This window comes from Coregonus lavaretus, assembly GCF_964263955.1.
Source record: "Coregonus lavaretus genome assembly, chromosome: 33".
NCBI classification, from domain to species: domain Eukaryota; kingdom Metazoa; phylum Chordata; class Actinopteri; order Salmoniformes; family Salmonidae; genus Coregonus; species Coregonus lavaretus.
This window is the reverse complement of record NC_140020.1, coordinates 36616883-36638414: the sequence shown is the minus strand read 5'-3', so window position 1 is coordinate 36638414 and position 21532 is coordinate 36616883. Positions and strand designations below refer to the sequence as shown.

At 43.7% G+C, this 21532-nt stretch overlaps 1 protein-coding gene across 2 annotated transcripts in view; it reads left to right on the top strand.

Annotated features, from left to right (window-relative positions):
* Positions 1–405: 405 nt before the first annotated feature.
* Positions 406–21532, top strand: part of LOC311108316 (tubby-related protein 4-like) — a gene marked incomplete at its 5' end in the record, with an annotated part of 74540 nt that continues 53413 nt past the window's right edge. For both annotated transcript variants that reach the window (XM_084150946.1, XM_084150945.1), the window contains one exon: positions 406–657. In XM_084150946.1, the coding sequence (XP_084007072.1) occupies positions 406–657 (252 nt within the window). The remainder of the gene's footprint in view (positions 658–21532) is intronic.

Sequence of the window (21532 nt, the reverse complement as noted above, 5' to 3'; positions counted from 1 at the left end):
GCACCATGGTCAATACTCATGGATTCAGTATCACATTGACAGGACTAACAAATGTAACAAATCAAAATGTCCTACATTTGTGCCTTTTTCATTTATGCAATCTTCTACAAAATCACCACTTGCCAGCCATGTTAAGCAGATAATTTGGTGATCAATAACTGATCAGAAATGCACAAACTTGAACTATCCACTTTGATTTTTTCTTTAAAACGTATGGGGACACCCAGATAAACTACTGAAATGTCAAATACTATGCAGCGTGTCTGCTATCTGTTCCCCGGCACCGACACGATTTTCCCTGTAGCAGAGTGGAAGTGCTCATAGCTGGACCACCAGCCTCTCTGAAAGGCACACGACCTACCAGATTATTTTCACAAATCGAGGAACAAGTTGCGGTCGGCAGGCATGTTCGCCGCAGTGGAGCATGGCCCCATCATGTGCAGTGACTCCAACATCCTCTGCCTGTCATGGAAGGGCCGGGTACCCAAGAGTGAGAAGGAGAAGCCGGTGTGCCGGCGGCGCTACTATGAGGAAGGCTGGCTCGCCACAGGGAACGGGAGAGGGGTTGTTGGGGTAACGTTAACATCCAGCCACTGCAGAAGGGATCGGACTACCCCGCAGAGGATCAACTTCAACCTGAGAGGACACAATAGTGAGGTAATAGATGTCTTTATTATGTGATTATAATTGATATCATTCAAATATTGACATTTGGGGAAAGTAGCATTGTATTACCAATTTAATTTCCCTCATATACAGTGAACAGTGTTCAGTGAGCTGGTCTTACTGTGTATCCTGTGTGAGAGAGAGAGAGAGAGAGAGTGGCTGTTGGTTACTGTGGGTCAGATGGACCAAGCTGCTGTGTCAGCATTCCACAAGGCAGCTGATTCTAGAGCGAACCCCTACAGTGACTGGAGCACTGACGGAAGTGTTGTCCACTCCACTCACTGTGTGCCCACAGCCACTTGCAGGCATACTGTAGCTCCAAGTATAGTGACACAAAGGTTTTTATGGGTTTGATGAACTAGGTTTGCAAAGTATGATATGACAATGGTTGTGTGTTTTTAAAGGATTTCATTTGATTCTCATTTTATCCACTTCTAGTCACATTCATTCAAGTACACGTTCATCCGAATAATAGTTCCCCTCTTCCCCCTTTCATACTTTTCCTAGTAATGAAGACAATAATGTACTTCCCCAGCCCATATTTGTTATAAAGCAATAAATAAGTGTACACTTTGGGAAATGTAAAATCCATCATTTGGTCACGCGGTGCATAATTCGGTGTCTCTGACAGTGGGGAAATAAGGTTGCCTTATGAATTCTGTATGGTTATGACGGATGTACTCCCTCACATCACATCAGCGCTCTGATGAGTAGTGAACAGGAGAGGAGAGGCCCCACTCCCATGACCAACCGACCAGGGTTCCCACTATAGTTATGCTGCTGAACTGAACTGAACTGGAGAATCCACTTTATTTACAGATTTTCTTATTTGGAGCATCCACGTTGTGAATGCAATGTACAGAGTACTTTGGGATGAAGTTGTGAACATGGGAGTCATCTGGTCCGTTGCCGATGTTGTGGGATAAACACTCTTGAAACACTTTGAGATCTCTCATCTGACCTCAAAAGTTGCCTCCTCAGCAGTTATGGGAAGGGCTTCCCTGCCACTGTCCTTTTAGAGATCATCATGGGTAATGATGTGGCATCATCTAAGATGGGACACCTCACAGAATAGAACAGGCCAACATCTAATGTTAGCTCATATACAGAACAGCCAAGGTTAATAACTGCGACAGACAGGATAAGAGTGGTCATAATCACCAGAGCAGCGAAGGTTGTGGTTAGTTTAGTCCTTCAGTGTTTCCTGCGATCTTAATTGTAAATCACGTCTGAATGGATTAGTTGTTTGGATCCTGGCCAGTATTGGGTCATAGCGAATGACGAGAAAGGCTTTTAAGCTGACAGGGCAGGAGAGGAGAGGCTTCAGGAAGCTCAGCTCTATGGCCCCACCAACACACCTATTTTTAGGTTTAAGATCATGAGCGTCTGAAGAAGTCGTGTCGAGGTATTGACAAGGTTGTCAAAGATCTGTCCAACCTCCCTGATGAACGTTTGTTGTTTATTTACCCTCAGCAAGGCCCTAAGATAATTACAAGGTACTAGCTTCAAAAGAGTGTGTGCATATGTGTGAGCGCGTTTGAAATGTGACACACGGTCTAGATATTTGCCATCTGTTTCGTTTTTGTCTCCCACACCACACCCTGCTCTTCATTGGTGAGAAATGTGGTCAAAGAGCGAGTGTTGGAGAGAGAAGAATGGAGGATATGAGAGGTACAGAGAGGGTAGTAGAGGTTGAGAGGAGTGGATGGAGTTGGGAGAGAGGGCCACTGAGTGGAAGGTAATTATGAGAGGATATGACTAGGTGTTAAACGCCCACACCATAGAAAATCAATTTTTTTCAGCTGGAAGACGATGCCCAGAGCTTACTAATAACAAAACCGAAGTGGGAACTTTGTGGAAATCCGTGTCAATGACTTGTAAGTTCTGGCTGACTTATCAGTATCAGTTATAGGGCTGGCTTTAGTTAATTTGGGACCACCTACCTACAAACATGTTAGCGCTAACACCTGTGGGCTCGAACCTGTTTACAACCTGTTGCTACTGTGGCTTACTGCGATGCACTTCGACTGTTGGGAGATGTTGGATGGGATGGGCTGACGCTGGTGAAACGGTGCGTAAGCAAAGAGCTATATTATTCGGATAAGTGGATGATGTGGAAAGGTGAAATGTCAACACAGCTGGGCACCTCGTTGTTTCTGGAGACGTGCATGGCGGCGCTACAGCACGAGTGTAGCTAGCTAGCAAGTAGCAGTTGCTCGCTAACTATACAAGTTTGGCTGGCTAGCTAGCATAGCTAACTGTGCGGTGAAGTACAGTGCATTCAGAAAGTATTCAGACCCCTTCACTTTTAACACATTTTGTTATGTTACAGCATTATTCTAAAAATGTATTAATTGTTCAATCTACACACAATACCCCATAATGACAAAGCGATAACAGGTTTTTAGAAATGTTTGCAAATTTATAAAAAAAAATACAAACCAGAAATAACTTATTTATATAAGTATTCAGACCCTTTGCTATGATACTCGAAATTGAGCTCAAGTGCATCCTGTTTCCATTGATCATCCTTGAGATGTTTCTACAACTTGATTGGAGTCCACCTGTGGTAAATTCAATTGATTGGACATGATTTGGAAAGGCACACCTGTCTATATAAGGTCCCACAGTTGACAGTGCATGTTAGATCAAAAACCAAGCCATGAGGTCTAAAGAATTGTCTGTAGTGCTTCGAGACATGATTTTGTCGAGGCACAGATCTGGGGAAGGGTACCAAAAAAATTCTGCAGCATTGAAGGTCCCCAAGAACACAGTGGCCTCCATCATTCTTAAATTGAAAAAGTTTGGAACCACAAAGACTCTTCCTAGAGCTGGCTGCCCGGCCAAACTGAGCAATCGGGGGAGAAGGGCCTTGGTCAGAGAGGTGACCAAGAACCCGAAGGTCACTCTGACAGAGCTCCAGAGTTCCTCTGTGGAGATGGGAGAACCTTCCAGAAGGACAACCATGTCTGCAGCACTCCACCAATCAGGCCTTTATGGTAGAGTGGACAGACGGAAGCCACTCCTCAATAAAAGGCACATGACAGCCCACTTGGAGTTTGCCAAAAGGTACCTAAAGGACTCTCAGACCATGAGAAACAAGATTCTCTGGTCTGATGAAACCAAGATTGAACTCTTTGGCCTGAATGCACTGCTCATCACCTGGCCAATTCCATCCCAACGGTGAAGCATCGTAGTGGCAGCAGAAAGGGAGAAACTCCCCAAATACAGGTGTGCCAAGCTTGTAGCGTCATACCCAAGACTCAAGGCTGTAATCGCTGCCAAAGGTGCTTCAACAAAGTACTGAGTAAAGGGTCTGATTTACTTGTGTTAAAGTGATTAAATGTTTACTTGATTAAATATGATATTTCAGTTTTTTATTTGTAATACATTTGCAAACCGATTTTTGCTTTGTCGTTATGGGCTATTGTGTGTAGATTGATAAGGGGGAAAAAAACAATTGAATCTATTTCAGAATAAGGCTGTAACGTAACATAATGTGGAAAAAAGTAAAGGGGTCTGAATACATTCCAAATGCACTCTATGTACCGTGAACTCTAAAAGTATTGGGACAGTGACACATTTTTGGTTGTTTTGGCTCTGTACGCCAGCACTTTGGATTTTGACCATATCGGTCAAACCGTTTATGCATAAATGCTAATCTCCCCTGTTATTATAATGGTGAGAGGTTAGCATGTCTTGGGGGTATGATATTTGTTTGTCTAACATGTTCACTCATCATTATTCACGATTCATTCTGGACTATCCGTGATCATGGCAGCATCTACATTAATGTGGAAGTGTTTAGAAAAATGTATTCCTATTTACAATACAAGTGACTCCAAAATGACAGAATATATTATACATTCTTATTGTTCACAAAATAATCTGAAACGCAACCAAAACAAGCTTGATGTGATAGGAATATGGGACCAAATACTAAACGTTTGACTACTTTAATACACATATACAGTGGGGAGAACAAGTATTTGATACACTGCCGATTTTGCAGGTTTTCCTACTTACAAAGCATGTAGAGGTCTGTAATTTTTATCATAGGTACACTTCAACTGTGAGAGACGGAATCTAAAGCAAAAATCCAGAAAATCACATTGTATGATTTTTAAGTAATTAATTTGCATTTTATTGCATGACATAAGTACACTGCTCAAAAAAATTAAGGGAACACTTAAACAACACAATGTAACTCCAAGTCAATCACACTTCTGTGAAATCAAACTGTCAACTTAGGAAGCAACACTGATTGACAATACATTTCACATGCTGTTGTGCAAATGGAATAGACAACAGGTGGAAATTATAGGCAATTAGCAAGACACCCCCAATAAAGAAGTGGTTCTGCAGGTGGTGACCACAGACCACTTCTCAGTTCCTATGCTTCCTGGCTGATGTTTTGGTCAATTTTGAATGCTGGCGGTGCTTTCACTCTAGTGGTAGCATGAGACGGAGTCTACAACCCACACACGTGGCTCAGGTAGTGCAGCTCATCCAGGATGGCACATTTATGCGAGCTGTGGCAAGAAGGTTTGCTGTGTCTGTCAGCGTAGTGTCCAGAGTATGGAGGCGCTACCAGGAGACAGGCCAGTACATCAGGAGACGTGGAGGAGGCTGTAGGAGGGCAACAACCCAGCAGCAGGACCGCTACCTCCGCCTTTGTGCAAGGAGGAGCAGGAGGAGCACTGCCAGAGCCCTGCAAAATGACCTCCAGCAGGCCACAAATGTGCATGTGTCTGCTCAAACGGTCAGAAACAGACTCCATGAGGGTGGTATGAGGGCCCGACGTCCACAGCCCAACACCGTGCAGGACGTTTGGCATTTGCCAGAGAACACCAAGATTGGCAAATTCGCCACTGGCGCCCTGTGCTCTTCACAGATGAAAGCAGGTTCACACTGAGCACATGTGACAGACGTGACAGAGTCTGGAGACGCCGTGGAGAACGTTCTGCTGCCTGCAACATCCTCCAGCATGACCGGTTTGGCGGTGGGTCAGTCATGGTGTGGGGTGGCATTTCTTTGGGGGGCCGCACAGCCCTCCATGTGCTCGCCAGAGGTAGCCTGACTGCCATTAGGTACCGAGATGAGATCCTCAGACCTCTTGTGAGACCATATGCTGGTGCGGTTGGCCCTGGGTTCCTCCTAATGCAAGACAATGCTAGACCTCATGTGGCTGGAGTGTGTCAAATCAAATCAAATCAAATTTTATTGGTCACATGCGCCGAATACAACAGGTGCAGACATTACAGTGAAATGCTTACTTACAGCCCTTAACCAACAGTGCATTTATTTTAAACAAAAAAAGTAAGAATAAAACAACAACAAAAAAAGTGTTGAGAAAAAAAGAGCAGAAGTAAAATAAAGTGACAGTAGGGGGCTATATATACAGGGGGGTACCGTTGCAGAGTCAATGTGCGGGGGCACCGGCTAGTTGAGGTAGTTGAGGTAATATGTACATGTGGGTAGAGTTAAAGTGACTATGCATAAATACTTAACAGAGTAGCAGCAGCGTAAAAAGGATGGGGTGGGGGGGCAGTGCAAATAGTCTGGGTAGCCATGATTAGCTGTTCAGGAGTCTTATGGCTTGGGGGTAGAAGCTGTTGAGAAGTCTTTTGGACCTAGACTTGGCACTCCGGTACCGCTTGCTGTGCGGTAGCAGAGAGAACAGTCTATGACTAGGGTGGCTGGAGTCTTTGACAATTTTGAGGGCCTGCCTCTGACACCGCCTGGTATAGAGGTCCTGGATGGCAGGAAGCTTTGCCCCAGTGATGTACTGGGCCGTACGCACTACCCTCTGTAGTGCCTTGCGGTCGGAGGCCAAGCAGTTGCCATACCAGGCGGTGATGCAACCAGTCAGGATGCTCTCGATGGTGCAGCTGTAGAATTTTTTGAGGATCTGAGGACCCGTGCCAAATCTTTTTAGTCTCCTGAGGGGGAATAGGCTTTGTCGTGCCCTCTTCACGACTGTCTTGGTGTGTTTGGACCATGATAGTTTGCTGGTGATGTGGACACTACAGCCCCGTCGATGAGAATTGGGGCGTGCTCAGTCCTCTTTTTTTTTTTCCTGTAGTCCACAATCATCTCCTTTGTCTTGGTCACGTTGAGGGAGAGGTTGTTATCCTGGCACCACATGGCCAGGTCTCTGACCTCCTCCCTATAGGCTGTCTCATCGTTGTCGGTGTTGTGTCGTCGGCAAACTTAATGATGGTGTTGGAGTCGTGCCTGGCCATGCAGTCATGGGTGAACAGGGAGTACAGGAGGGGACTGAGCACGCACCCCTGAGGGGCCCCCGTGTTGAGGATCAGCTTGGCAGATTTGTTGTTACCTACCCTTACCACCTGGGGGCGGCCCGTCAGGAAGTCCAGGATCCAGTTGCAGAGGGAGGTGTTTAGTCCCAGGATCCTTAGCTTAGTGATGAGTTTTGAGGGCACTATGGTGTTGAACGCTGAGCTGTAGTCAATGAATAGCATTCTCACGTAGGTGTTCCTCTTGTACAGGTGGGAAAGGGCAGTGTGGAGTGCAATAGAGATTGCATAATCTATGGATCTTTTGGGGCGGTACGCAAATTGGAGTGGGTCTAGGGTTTCTGGGATAGTGGTGTTGATGTGAGCCATGACCAGCCTTTCAAAGCACTTCATGGCTACAGACGTCATTGCTACGGGTCGGTAGTCATTTAGTCAGGTTATTTTAGTGTCCTTGGGCACGGGGACTATGGTGGTCTGCTTGAAACATGTTGGTATTACAGACTCAGTCAGGGAGATGTTGAAAATGTCAGTGAAGACACTTGCCAGTTGGTCAGCACATGCTCGGAGTACACGTCCTGGTAATCCGTCTGGCCCTGCGGCCTTGTGAATGTTGACCTGCTTAAAAGTCTTACTCACATCGTCTACGGAGAGCGTGATCACATAGTCATCCGGAACAGCTGGTGCTCTCATGCATGCTTCAGTGTTGCTTGCCTCGAAGCGAGCATAGAAGTGGTTTAGCTCGTCTGGTAGGCTTGTGTCACTGGGCAGCTCGCGGCTGTGCTTCCCTTGGTAGTCTGTCATAGTTTTCAAGCCCTGCCACATCCGACGAGCGTCAGAGCCGATGTAGTACGATTCAATCTTAGTCCTGTATTGACTCTTTGCCTGTTTGATGGTTCGTCGGAGGGCATAGCGGGATTTCTTATAAGCGTCCGGGTTAGAGTCCTGCTCCTTGAAAGCGGCAGCTCTACCCTTTAGCTCAGTGCGGATGTTGCCTGTAGTTTTATTTATTTATTTATTTTATTTCACCTTTATTTAACCAGGTAAGCCAGTTGAGAACAAGTTCTCATTTACAACTGCGACCTGGCCAAGATAAAGCAAAGCAGTGCGATAAAAACAACACAGAGTTACATATGGGGTAAAAAACATAAAGTCAAAAATACAACAGAAAATATATATACAGTGTGTGCAAATGTAGCAAGTTATGGAGGTAAGGCAATAAATAGGCTATAGTGCAAAATAATTACAATAGTATTAACACTGGAATGCTAGATGTGCAAGAGATTATGTGCAAATAGAGATACTGGGGTGCAAAAGAGCAAAATAAATAACAATATAGGGATGAGGTAGTTGGGTGGGCTAATTTCAGATGGGCTGTGTACAGGTGCAGTGATCGGTAAGGTGCTCTGACAACTGATGCTTAAAGTTAGTGAGGGAGATAAGAGTCTCCAGCTTCAGAGATTTTTGCAATTCGTTCCAGTCATTGGCAGCAGAGATCTGGAAGGAATGGCGGCCAAAGGAGGTGTTGGCTTTGGGAATGACCAGTGAGATATACCTGCTGGAGCGCAGACTACGGGTGGGTGCTGCTATGGTGACCAATGAGCTAAGATAAGGCGGGGATTTGCCTAGCAGTGATTTATAGATGGCCTGGAGCCAGTGGGTTTGACGACGAACATGTAGTGAGGACCAGCCAACAAGAGCGTACAGGTCACAGTGGTGGGTAGTGTATGGGGCTTTGGAGACAAAACGGATGGCACTGTGATAGACTACATCCAATTTGCTGAGTAGAGTGTTGGAGGCTATTTTGTCGAAAGCCTTGGCCAGGTCGATGAAGACGGCTGCACAGTACTGTCTATTATCAATCGCAGTTATAATATCGTTTAGTACCTTGAGCGTGGCTGAAGTGCACCCATGACCAGCTCGGAAACCGGATTGCATAGCGGAGAAGGTACGGTGGTATTCGAAATGGTTGGTGATCTGTTTGTTAACTTGGCTTTCAAATACTTTCGAAAGGCAGGGCAGGATGGATATAGGTCTGTAGCAGTTTGGATCTAGAGTGTCACCCCCTTTGAAGAGGGGGATGACCGCGGCAGCTTTCCAATCTCTGGGGATCTCAGACGTTATGAAAGAGATGTTGAACAGACTAGTAATAGGGGTTGCGACAATTTCGGCGGCTAGTTTTAGAAAGAAAGGGTCCAGATTGTCTAGCCCAGCTGATTTGTAGGGGTCCAGATTTTGCAGCTCTTTCAAAATGTCAGCTGTCTGAATTTGTGTGAAGGAGAAGCGGGGGGGGCATGAGCAAGTTTCAGCGGAGGGTGCAGAGTTGGTGGCCGGGGTAGTGGTAGCCAGATGGAAAGCATGGCCAGCTGTAGCAAAATGCTTGTTGAAATTCTTGATTATTGTAGATTTATCGGTGGTGATAGTGTTTCCTAGCCTCAGTGCAGTGGGCAACTGGGAGGAAGTGCTCTTATTCTCCATGGACTTTACAGTGTCCCAAAACTTTTTGGAGTTAGTGCTACAGGATGCAAATTTCTGTTTGAAAAAGTTTGCCTTTGCTTTCCTGACTGCTTGTTGGTTCCTAACTTCCCTGAAAAGTTGCATATCGCGGGGGCTATTTGATGCTAATGCAGTACGCCACAGGATGTTTTTGTGCTGGTCAAGGGCAGTCAAGTGTGAGGAGAACCAGGGGCTATATCGGTTTTTAGTTCTGTATTTTTTGAATGGGGCATGTTTATTTAAGATTGAGAGGAAATTACTTTTAAGGAACAACCAGGCATCCTCTACTGACGGAATGAGATCTATATCCATCCAGGATACCTGGGCCAGGTCAATTAGGAAGGCCTGCTCGCTAAAGTGTTTTAGGGAGCGTTTGACAGTGATGAGGGGTGGTCGTTTGACCGCGGACCCATTACGGACGCAGGCAATAAAGGAGGTAATCGCTGAGATCCTGGTTGAAGACAGCTGAGGTGTATTTAGAGGGTATGTTAGTCAGGATGATATCTATGAGGGTACCCATGTTTACGGATTTAGGGTTGTACCTGGTAGGTTCGTTGATAATTTGCGTGAGGTTGAGGGCATCTAGTTTGGATTGTAGGATGGCCGGGGTATTAAGCATATCCCAATTTAGGTCACCAAGCAGTACGAACTCTGAGGATAAATGGGGGTCAATCAATTCACATATGGTGTCCAGGGCACAGCTGGGGGCTGAGGGGGGTCTGTAGCAAGCGGCAACAGTGAGAGACTTATTTCTGGAAAGGTGGATTTTTAGAAGTAGAAGCTCAAACTGTTTGGGCACAGACCTGGATAGTGTGATAGAGCTCTGCAGGCTATCTCTACAGTAGATTGCAACTCCACCCCCTTTGGCAGTTCTATCTAGACGGAAAATGTTATAGTTGGGGATGGAAATTTCAGAATTTTTGGTGGCCTTCCTGAGCCAGGATTCAGACACTGCTAGAACATCAGGGTTGGCGGAGTGTGCTAACGCAGTGAATAACTCAAACTTAGGAAGTAGACTTCTGATATTTACGTGCAAGAAACCAAGACTTTTGCGATTACAGAAGTCAGCAAATGATAGCGCCTGGGGAGTAGGAGTGATACTGAGGGCTGCAGGGCCTGGGTTAGCCTCTACATCACCAGAGGAACAGAGGAGGACTAGAATAAGGATACGGCTAAAGGCTTTAAGAACTGGTCTTCTAGTGTGTTGGGTACATAGAATAAAGGGGGCAGATTTCCGGGTGTTGTAGAAAAGATTCAGGGCATTATGTACAGACAAGGATATGGAAGGATATGAGTAAAGTGGAGGTAAACCTAAGCGTTGGGTAACAATGAAAGAGATAGTATCACTAGAGGCACCAATTGAGTCGGTCTCTGTGTGTATTTGGGGTGGGACAAAGGAGCTATCTAAGGCAGGTTTAGCTGGGCTGGGGGATCTACAGTGAAATAGTACAATTAGAAATAACCGAAACAACAATAAGCTAACCATGTTTGGGCTGAGGCTAAACATAAACAGGATGTAGTACCGTAAAAAGGAACAGTCCAGCAGACATCAGCTGTATAGCTGAGTTATCATAAGGTCCGGTGAACAGCAATAGGATAGTTCGGAGGCTGCTAAAGCACTAGCGAGTAAGAGGCCACGGCTAGCGTGTGCTAGCGGGCCGGGGCTAGCAGATGGAATCTACGTGGTCGACGTCGTCGTAACCACATCAGACGATTTCGTCGGCAGACCAGTCGTGTAGGATCGGCGGGGCTCCGTGTCAACACTAGGTGGTCCCGTCCGGTTGACAGAGAGGTAGATAGCCGGGAGATGGGCCTAGCTCAGGATGATTAGCCAGACCACAGCGTCCATTTTGTTGCAGCTAGCTGGTAGCGATGAATCCGGAGTTAAAGGTCCAGTGATTCAGTGATTCCGGCAGAAAAACTGATATGTTCTGGGTCGATAACGCGCTGTGCAGACTGGCCGAATATCCGGTGATTAATATCCAGTGATTAAATTAATCCCGCAGAAAAAATCCAATGTTCTGGGTGAGATACCGCTAACTGTGGCTAATAGCAAGTAGCTAGTTAGCTGGCTAGCTAGTTTCAACTGGAGATTCTAGATAAAAGGTAAGTCAATAATAGAATCCGTTCCACATTGAGTGAGGCGGGTTGCAGGAAAGTATATTTTATAGAAGGATGAAAAGTCTGATAGGGAAATATGTACGAAAAATACAAAAAAACTGGGTATTTACAGGCTATTTACAGACACGACAAAAACAGAACTGCACTACTTCGCCATCTTGGATCAATGTAATCCATGGCTTCTGGTTGGGGTATGTACGTGCGGTCACTGTGGGGACAACGTCATCGATGCACTTATTGATGAAGCCAGTGACTGATGTGGTGACGCACCACTTTAATGTTATTTGTTTTGTAGAATTTTTTGAAACAATTTATTTTTTTCATTTCACTTCACCAATTTGGACTATTTTGTTACATGAGATCCAAATAAAAATCAATTTCAATTACAGGTTGTAATGCAACAAAATAGGAAAAACGCCAAGGGGGATGAATACTTTTACAAGGCACTGTATGTACATGCATACAGACTTACAGTTGAAGTCTGAAGTTTACATACACCTTAGCCAAATACATTTAAACTCAGTTTTTCACAATTCCTAACATTTAATCCTAGTATAAATTCCCTGTCTTAGGTCAGTTAGGATTACCACTATTTTAAGAATGTGAAATGTCAGAATAATAGTAGAGATAATTATTTATTTCAGCTTTTATTTCTTTCATCACATTCCTAGTGGGTCAGAAGTTTACATACACTCAATTAGTATTTGGTAGCATTGCCTTTAAATTGTTTAACTTGGGTCAAACGTTTCAGTAGCCTTCCACAAGCTTCCCACAATAAGTTGGGTGAATTGTGGCCCATTCCTCCTGACAGAGCTGGTGTAACTGAGTCAGGTTTGTAGGCCTCCTTGCTCGCACACACTTTTTCAGTTCTGCCCACAAATGTTCTATAGGATTGAGGTCAGGGCTTTGTGATGGCCACTCCAATACCTTGACTTTGTTTTCCTTAAGCCATTTTGCCACAACTTTGGAAGTATGCTTGGGGTCATTGTCCATTTGGAAGACCCATTTGCGACCAAGCTTTAACTTCCTGACTGATGTCTTCAGATGTTGCTTCAATATATCCACATAATTTTCCTTCCTCATGATGCCATCTATGTTGTGAAGTGCACCAGTCCCTCCTGCAGCAAAGCACCCCCACAGCATGATGCTGCCACCCCCGTGCTTCATGGTTGGGATGGTGTTCTTCAGCTTGCAAGCAGCCCCCTTTTTCCTCCGAACATAAAAATGGTAATTATGGGCAAACAGTTCTATTTTTGTTTCATCAGACTAGAGGACATTTCGCCAAAAAGTACGATCTTTATCCCCATGTGCAGTTGCAAACCGTAGTCTGGCTTTTTTATGGCGGTTTTGGAGCAGTGGCTTCTTCCTTGCTGAGCGGCCTTTCAGGTTATGTCGATATAGGACTTGTTTTACTGTGGAGATAGATACTTTTGTACCTGTTTCCTCCAGCATCTTTACAAGGTCCTTTGCTGTTGATCTGGGATTGATTTGCACTTTTCGCACCAAAGTACGTTCATCTCTAAGAGACAGAACGCGTCTCCTTCCTGAGCGTTATGACGGCTGCGTGGTCCCATGGTGTTCATACTATTGTTTATACAGATGAACGTGGTACCTTCAGGCGTTTGGAAATTGCTCCCAAGGATGAACCAGACTTGTGGAGGTCTACAATCTTGGCTGATTTCTTTTGATTTTCCCTTGATGTCAAGCAAAGAGGCACTAAATTTGAAGGTAGCCCTTGAAATACATCCACAGGTACACCTCCAATTGTCTCAAATTATGTCAATTAGCCTATCAGAAGCTTCTAAAGCCATGACATCATTTTCTGGAATGTTCCAAGCTGTTTAAAGGCACAGTCAACTTAGTGTATTTAAACTTCTGACCCACTGGAATTACATTTTACGTTTTAGTCATTTAGCAGACGCTCTTGTGATACAGTGTATTATAAGTGAAATAATCTGTCTGTAAACAATTGTTGGAAAAATTACTTGTGTCATGCACAAAGTAGATGTCCTAACCGACTTGCCAAAACTATAGTTTGTTAACAAGACATTTGTGGAGTGGTTGAAAAACGAGTTTTAATGACTCCAAACTATGTGTATGTAAACATCCGACTTCAACTGTACATGCATACATACAGTACCCGTCAAAGGTTTGGACACATCTACTCATTCCAGGGTTTTACTTTATTTGTACTATTTTCTACATTGTGAAGACATCAAAACTATGAGTAACACATATGGAATCATGTAGTAACCAAAAAACTGTTAAACAAATCAAAATATGTTATATTTGAGATTCTTCAAAGTAGCCACCCTTTGCCTTGATGACAGCTTTGCACACTCTTGGCATTCTCTCAACCAGCTTCACCTGGTATGCTTTTCCACCAATCTGCTGAGCACTTGTTGGCTGCTTTTCCTTCACTCTGCCGTCCGACTCATCCCAACCATCTCAATTGGGTTGCGTTCGGGGGATTGTGAGGGCCAGGTAATGTGATGCAGCACTCCATCACTCTCCTTCTTGATAAAATAGCCCTTACACAGCTTGGAGGTGTGTTGGGTCATTGTCCTGTTGACAAACAAATGATAGTCCCACTAAGCCCAAACAATATGGGATGGCGTATCGCTGCAGAATGTGGTGGTAGCCATGCTGGTTAAGTGTGCCTTGAATTCTAAATAAATCACAGACAGTGTCACCAGCAAAGCACCCCCACACCATAACACCTCATTTTAAATTTTTAAATTTTAGTCATTTAGCAGACGCTCTTATCCAGAGCGACTTTCAGTTAGTGAATACATATATATTTTTTATTTTTTTATACTGGCCCCCCCCTGGGAAACGAACCCACAACCCTGGCGTTGCAAACGCCATGCTCTATCAACTGAGCTACATCCCTGCCGGCCATTCCCTCCCCTACCCTGGACGACGCTGGGCCAATTGTGCGCCGCCCATGAGTCTCCCGGTCGCGGCCGGCTGCGACAGAGCCTGGACTTGCTTAACAAGTCACATAATAAGTTGCATGGACTCACTCTGTGTTCAATAATAGTGTTTAACATGATTTTTGAATGACTACCTCATCTCTGTACCCCACACATACAATTATCTGTAAGGTCCCTCAGTCGAGCAGTGAATTTCAAACACAGATTCAACCACAAAGACCAGGGAGGTTTTCGAATGCCTCGCAAAGAAGGGTACCTATTGGTAGATGTGTTAAAAATAAATAAATAAATAAAACAGACATTTAGTATTCCTTTGAGCATGGTGACGTTATTGATAACACTTTGGATGGTGTGTCAATACAGCCCGTCACTACAAAGATACATGCGTCATTCCTAACTCAGTTGCCGAAGAGGAAGGAAAATGCTCAGGGATTTCACCATAAGACCAATGGTGACTTTAAAACAGTTACAAAGTGGAATGGCTGTGATAGGAGAAAACTGAGGATGGATCAACAACATTGTAATTACTCCACAAGACTAATCTAAAAGACTGAGTGAAAAGATGGAAGCCTGTACAGAATACAAATACTCCAAAACATGCATCCTGTTTGCAATAAGGCACTGAAGTAAAACTGCAACAAATGTGGCAAAGAAATTAACTTCATGTCCTGAATACAAAGTGTTATGTTTGGGGCAAACACAACACATCACTGAGTACCACTCTTCATATTTTCAAGCATGGTGGTGGATGCATCATGTTATGGGTATGCTTGTCATCGGCAAGGACTAGGGAGTTTTTTTAAGATAAAAATAAATGGAATAGAGCTAAGCACAGGCAAAATCCTAGAGGAAAACCTGGTTCAGTCTGCTTTCCAGACACTTGGAGACAAATTCACCTTTCAGCAGGACAATAACCTGAAACACAATACCAAATATTCACTTGTTGCTTACCAAGACGACATTGAATGTTCCTGAGTGGCCTAGTTACAGTTTTAACTTAAATCGTCTTGAAAATCTTTGGCAAGCTTTGAAAATGGCTGTCTAGCAATGATCCACCAACTTGTCAGAGCTTGAAACATTTAAAAAAGGAATAATGTGCAAATATTGGACAATCCAGGTGTGCAAAGTTCTTAGACTTACCCTGAAAGACTCACAGCTGTAATCGCTGTCAAAGGTGATTCTAGCATGTATTGACTCAAGGGTGTGAATACTTATGTAAGTGAGATATTTCTGTATTTAATTTTCAATACATTTGCAAAAATTTCTAAAAACATGTTTTCACTTTGTCATTTTGGGGTATTGTGTGTAGATGGGTGAATAAAAACATATTTTATCCATTTTTAATTCAGGCTGTAACACAACAAAATGTGGAATAAGTCAATGGTTATGAATACTTTCTGAAGGCACTATGTTATGTATGGAAATGTATGCACTCACTACTGTAAGCCGCTCTGGATAAGAGCGTCTGCTAAATTACTAAAAATGTCAAATGTTATGTGGCTGTACATATACTATGCATTTTATTTACATTTTAGTCATATAGCAGACGCTCTTATCCAGAGCGACTTACAGTTAGTGAGTGCATACATTTTCATACTGGCCCCCTGTGGGAATCGAACCCACAACCCTGGCGTTGCAAACGCCATGCTCTACCAACTGAGCTACACAGGACTACTATGCCTGTTCCTGCCCTTTTTAAAATGAGAATCCTTGTTTGGGTCGTGGACAGGTTAAGGTTACTATATTGTGTTTAGCCTGTATATGAGTCTGTGGTGTGGTGTGCTGTGTTTCCCTGGGTACTTTCTGTCCTGTAGCTGCCCAGTCTGATCCCGTCTGTCTCCATGTGTCATTTGATACCCTAAATCGCTGCTTCACGGTGAAGGCCAATCGCTCAGCTGTCCCCCTCGGGCTGCCTGACCAGCTCACACTAATCCCCCCCAGCACCACACAGGGATATGTACACACACACACCAGAGCTGTTGTCACCAACTCTGTATTTGTATTTCCTCCCCATCTAGTCAAGTGGTTCAGGCTGGTTCCCCTGACTACTGCTGTAACAGACTGTATAATAGCAGCCGACAAATCAGTTTAGCTCCAGTGAGGTTGCAGACAGTGCAGTGGCAGCAGGCTATATCCCAAAATACTATGGTTGGACTAGCCTCCAGAACATGCATTTTCAGAACACAGTCTGGAGATTCCCCCCCACCCCGATAAAAAAACAAAAAATGATTTTGTCTGTGTATAGTCACTTCAGTGCAACCTCTGGTCCATCCCGCTACAAAGCGTAATCACAGTGAAAACCTATGAGCTTTCTATACCTGCCCTGCGGCCCCCACATCACCTGGTGACTGAACACAGTAGCATTGATGGCTAGGGGCCCTTTCAGCTGTGTGTAAATGGGCCCTACAGAGACCTATCATTATAGGGACCTAAAGAATGAAAAAAATCAGGGGGGAAAAACCCCAGACTGTGTTCTAAAAATGCATGTTTCTGGAGGCTAGTCCAACCATTTTATTTTGGTATATAGCCTGCTGCCACTGCGACCTCACTGGAGCTAAATTGATTTGTCGGTTGGTATTATACAGTCTGTTACAGCAGTAGTCAGGGGCACAGGCCTGAATCTCTTGATTTAGATGGGGAGGAAATTAGTCAGTTAGCTGCCGAAAATACATTTGATGATCATGCATATCGGTCTATAGGTTAATTTGCATAATTTTATGGAATTAATTTGGTGTCAGTCATAAAACCCGGAACAGAGTCGCAGTCGACCGGAATTATAGTTTTGCCGAAAATAGAAATGTACAGTGAGTTTATAGAGTAGAAAGAAGCTTGGTTAACGTCAACTAATGCCTTTGTCTAGTCAGTGAGGCGCTAGCAAGCCAGATCAGAGACTCGTTGCTAGGCAACTCTCAGATGCAGGCTGCTGCAACTATAGAAATCAGCTGCAGAAGAGCAGAGGGAGACAGAAAGAAGCAGTACGCAGCAGCTAACAAAGTTAGCAACCAGGGGTTGGAACCAAAATTATTTTCGAATTGTTTCGTTCTGAACAGAACCATAATTTTTTTGTTACGTTCCACAGTTCCGACCATCAAACTGAACCAAAAAAAGTAACGGTTTATTTAGTTCCTTTCTGTTCCTTTTTAAACATCTGAAATCTTTTTTTTTTTTTTTACATTTTAGCTCGAGATTAAATTACTTCACCAATCATGCAGTGCGGAGGGCAAGCTTAGCTCAGTGAGTTGGTTACATGGGTGGTGAAAAGAGAAGTGTCGGGCTCCAGATGCAACTGAAAATTTGCAGGTGGGGAGAGAGCGAGAGAGGGTGGAGGAGGAGGCTTGGCTTGAAATGCTGGGCAACTTGTGATGACATACACTACCTGAATTACGCTCACCTAATTATACCTACAGAGGAGCGGATTCTATGGAGGAACTTTGAATGTCTTTGAATTTCAGAGTTGGCTTAACGTTGGACCAGAGAAGCTAGCTAGCTAATAAGCTTGTGTGTGGAGAGCAGCACCAGAATTAAAAACACGTCTTACCTTTTTGTAGTTAATAAATCCAATGTGAAATGTGATAACTATAGTATCCCTAACTAGCAATGAAAAAGTTAATCCATTCTTCTCTAATAAAAAATCCCTCTCCCTTTCTTCTAAAACACTTGTAACGTCAGTAGGCTACAGCTATGCTTTGGAGGGGGAGGGGCAGGTAGCCTACACGCACAGCAGTGGAGGCTCCTCAGAGGAGGAAGGGGAGGGCCATCCTCCTCAGTGAATTTTAGGGAAATATAAATTGTGAAACATTAAAGTTATCCTTTTTAGACAAAACTATACTAAATATATTCACGTCACCAAATAATTGATTAAAACACACTGGTTTGCAGTGAAGGTCTAAGTAGCCTCAGCAGCACTCTGTAGGGTAGCACCATGGTGTATCCAGAGGACAGCTAGTTTCCATCCTCCTCTGGGTACATTGACTTCAATACAAAACCTAGGAGGCTCATGGTTCTCACCCCCTTCCATAGACTTGCACAGTAATGATGACATCTTCCAGAGGACGTCCTCCAACTTATCAGAGCTCTTGCACCATGAACTGACATGTTGTCCACCCAATCAAAAGATCAGAGAATGAATCTAGTACTGAAAGCATAAGCTACAACTAGCTATCACTGTAGTGCATAAAATGTGGTCAGTAGTTGACTCAAAGATAGAGAAAAACAATAGTTGAACACTTTTGAAGAAATACAGTTCATCAAAAATGAAGGAGACACGAGAGAGAAAGATGGCTACATTTAGTTGTATTATTTTTCACTTTCACTTACTTAGCTAGTGAATGCAGCTAGCAAGTTTAGCCTACTAAAATACCCGGCTCAAACAGAGAGGGGATGCTATGTTAGCTAGCTGGCTATGGCTATCCAACACTGGAACTCTTCCAAGTCAAGGTAAGCTTTTGGTTTTATTTATTTATTGCCACCGGGGCCCGCCGGACAAATACGAACATATATAACTAAGGCTGGGAATGTCAAAACAATCAAACTAGCAAGGGCAATGATCACAAGTCAGTCATAACGTGGCTAATAGGCTAGCATATCTATTTATGTAGCAAGCTAAAAACACGGAGCCTAACGTTAGCTAGATGGCTAGCTAGCTGCTAGGAGAATGTCATGCCACTGGAGGAGTGGGTGAGTGACTGACTTTTTCCCCTCATATTGTTTTTCGGTCGCTATACACAGCTATAGATGCAGGTGTCATTTGGTTAGCTAGCAAGAACTTGAACGACTGTTATCCAGTTAGCATATCTCTTGTGTTCGCAAATTCACTCTGGCTGTCTACTCCGATTTCAGAGCACTCTTGTCTGAGTGTGCCAGAGTGCAGAACAACTGATGAATTTACGAACACGCAACACCCGCTGAATATGACCGGTGTCAGTAAACGTAGGCAAAAAAAGTAATAGTTAATCAAGAATGCTCAAGATGACATGTAAACAGCCTAACCAGCTCTGCTACGGTGAGTAAAATGTTCAGAGTGAGCTGTTCTCTAATTATTTTCTGGACGTCGCTACCTAGCAAGCTAGCCAACTTTAGCCAGTTGGCTTGTGTGCTTGGTTGGGACAAGCATGAATTGGCAGGCAAGCTGCAGAAGGAAAAGGAGGCTACAATTCTGTTTCAGTGCAATTTTGACTGCCAACTAGCTGAAAAAGTGTGAAAGAGTTTATCTAATGTTCCTTTGTTAGATTTTCGCTCATATTGCTCTGGCTAGCATTAGCTGTTGATCTTGTTGTTGTGCATAACTGAGGGTGAGAGAGCCTACCTTTTTTTTCATGGTGGTTTGATCAATAGCACTGTAAAGTTCCCAAATGTAAGAGGACTCCCGTGGTGTTTACATATTTGCAGAAATCCATTCAGGTTTATTTTGTGGCTTTTGGTAATGCATTAGAATGATATATAGTTGCGCTGTTGCAACTGCCTGTAAACACAGAGTCCAGTTCAAAGTGAATGATGGCAGGCCCGTGTGGCAAATGGCTTGTTTGTATAAAGGCCTACTGTAGCTCTGATTGGCTATAGCGCACCGGTCTGTATAGACTCCGTTCCTGGACAAGACAGATGTTTTATTTACTGCAGTGTCTATTAATTGTCCAAACACACTGCCTCTTTCCCACTCTATATTGCTATAGAATTTTCACAAATGCCTTAGTATACGTAATTCCCAAACACACGTGAAAATGACCATATCAAGGTGGTCGCTTGTCAAAATGTTTTTAAAAAGTGTTTTCTTCCTTGGGGTGTAAATGAACAGATTTTAATAAGATTTCATGTTGCTAAAATGCTGTCAGTTCCGCTTTTAAATGTTTCACACATGTTTATTTTGCAATTCCACTCCATTATAGACAGAATACCAGCTGACTGCTTCTTCCCTAAATAGTTATTGCATAGTTTGGAGCTGTGCTTTGGGTCATTGTCCTGTTGTAGGAGGAAATTGGCTCCAATCAAGCGCCGTCCACATGGTATGGCATGGCGTTGCAAAATGGAGTGATAGCCTTCCTTCTTCAAGATCCCTTTTACACTGTACAAATCTCCCACATTACCACCACCAAAGCACGCCAGACTATCACATTGCATCCAACATGCTTGACAGATGGCATCAAGCACTCCTCCAGCATCTTTTCATTTGGTCTACGTCTCACAAATTTTATTCTTTGTGATCCGAACACCTCAAACTTCGATTCGTCTGTCCATAACACTTTTTTCCAATCTTCTTCTGTCCAGTGTCTGTGTTCTTTTGCCCATCTTAATATTTAAATTTTTATTGGCCGGTCTGAGATATGGCTTTTTCTTTGCAACTCCGCCTAGAAGGTCAGCATCCCGGAGTCGCCTCTTCACTGTTGACGTTGAGACTGGTGTTTTTCGGGTACTATTTAATGAAGCTGCCAGTTGAGGACCTGTGAGGCATCTGTTTCTCAAACTAGACACTCGAATGTATTTGTCCTCTTGCTCAGTTGTGCACCGGGGCTTCCCACTCCTCTTTCTATTCTGGTTAGAGCCAGTTTGGCTGTTCTGTGAAGGGAGTAGTACACAGCGTTGTACGAGATCTTTAGTTTCTTGACAATTTCTCGCATGGAATAGCCTTCATTTCTCAGAACAAGAATAGACTGACGAGTTTCAGAAGAAAGTTATTTGTTTCTGGACATTTTGAGCCTGTAATCGAACCTGCAATTGCTGATGCTCCAGATACTCAACTAGTCTCAAGAAGGGCAGTTTTATTGCTTCTTTAATCAGCACAACAGTTTTCAGCTGTGCTAACATAATTGCAAAAGGGTTTTCTAATGATCAATTAGCCTTTTAAAATGATAAACTTGGATTAGCAAACACAACGTGCCATTGGAACACAGGACTGATGGTTGCTGATAATGGTCCTCTGTACGCCTATGTAGATATTCCATTAAAAATAAGCCGTTTCCAGCTACAATAGCCATTTACAACATTAACAATGTCTACACTGTATTTCTGATCAATTTGATGTTATTTTAATGGACGTTTTCTTTCGAAAACAAGGACATTTCT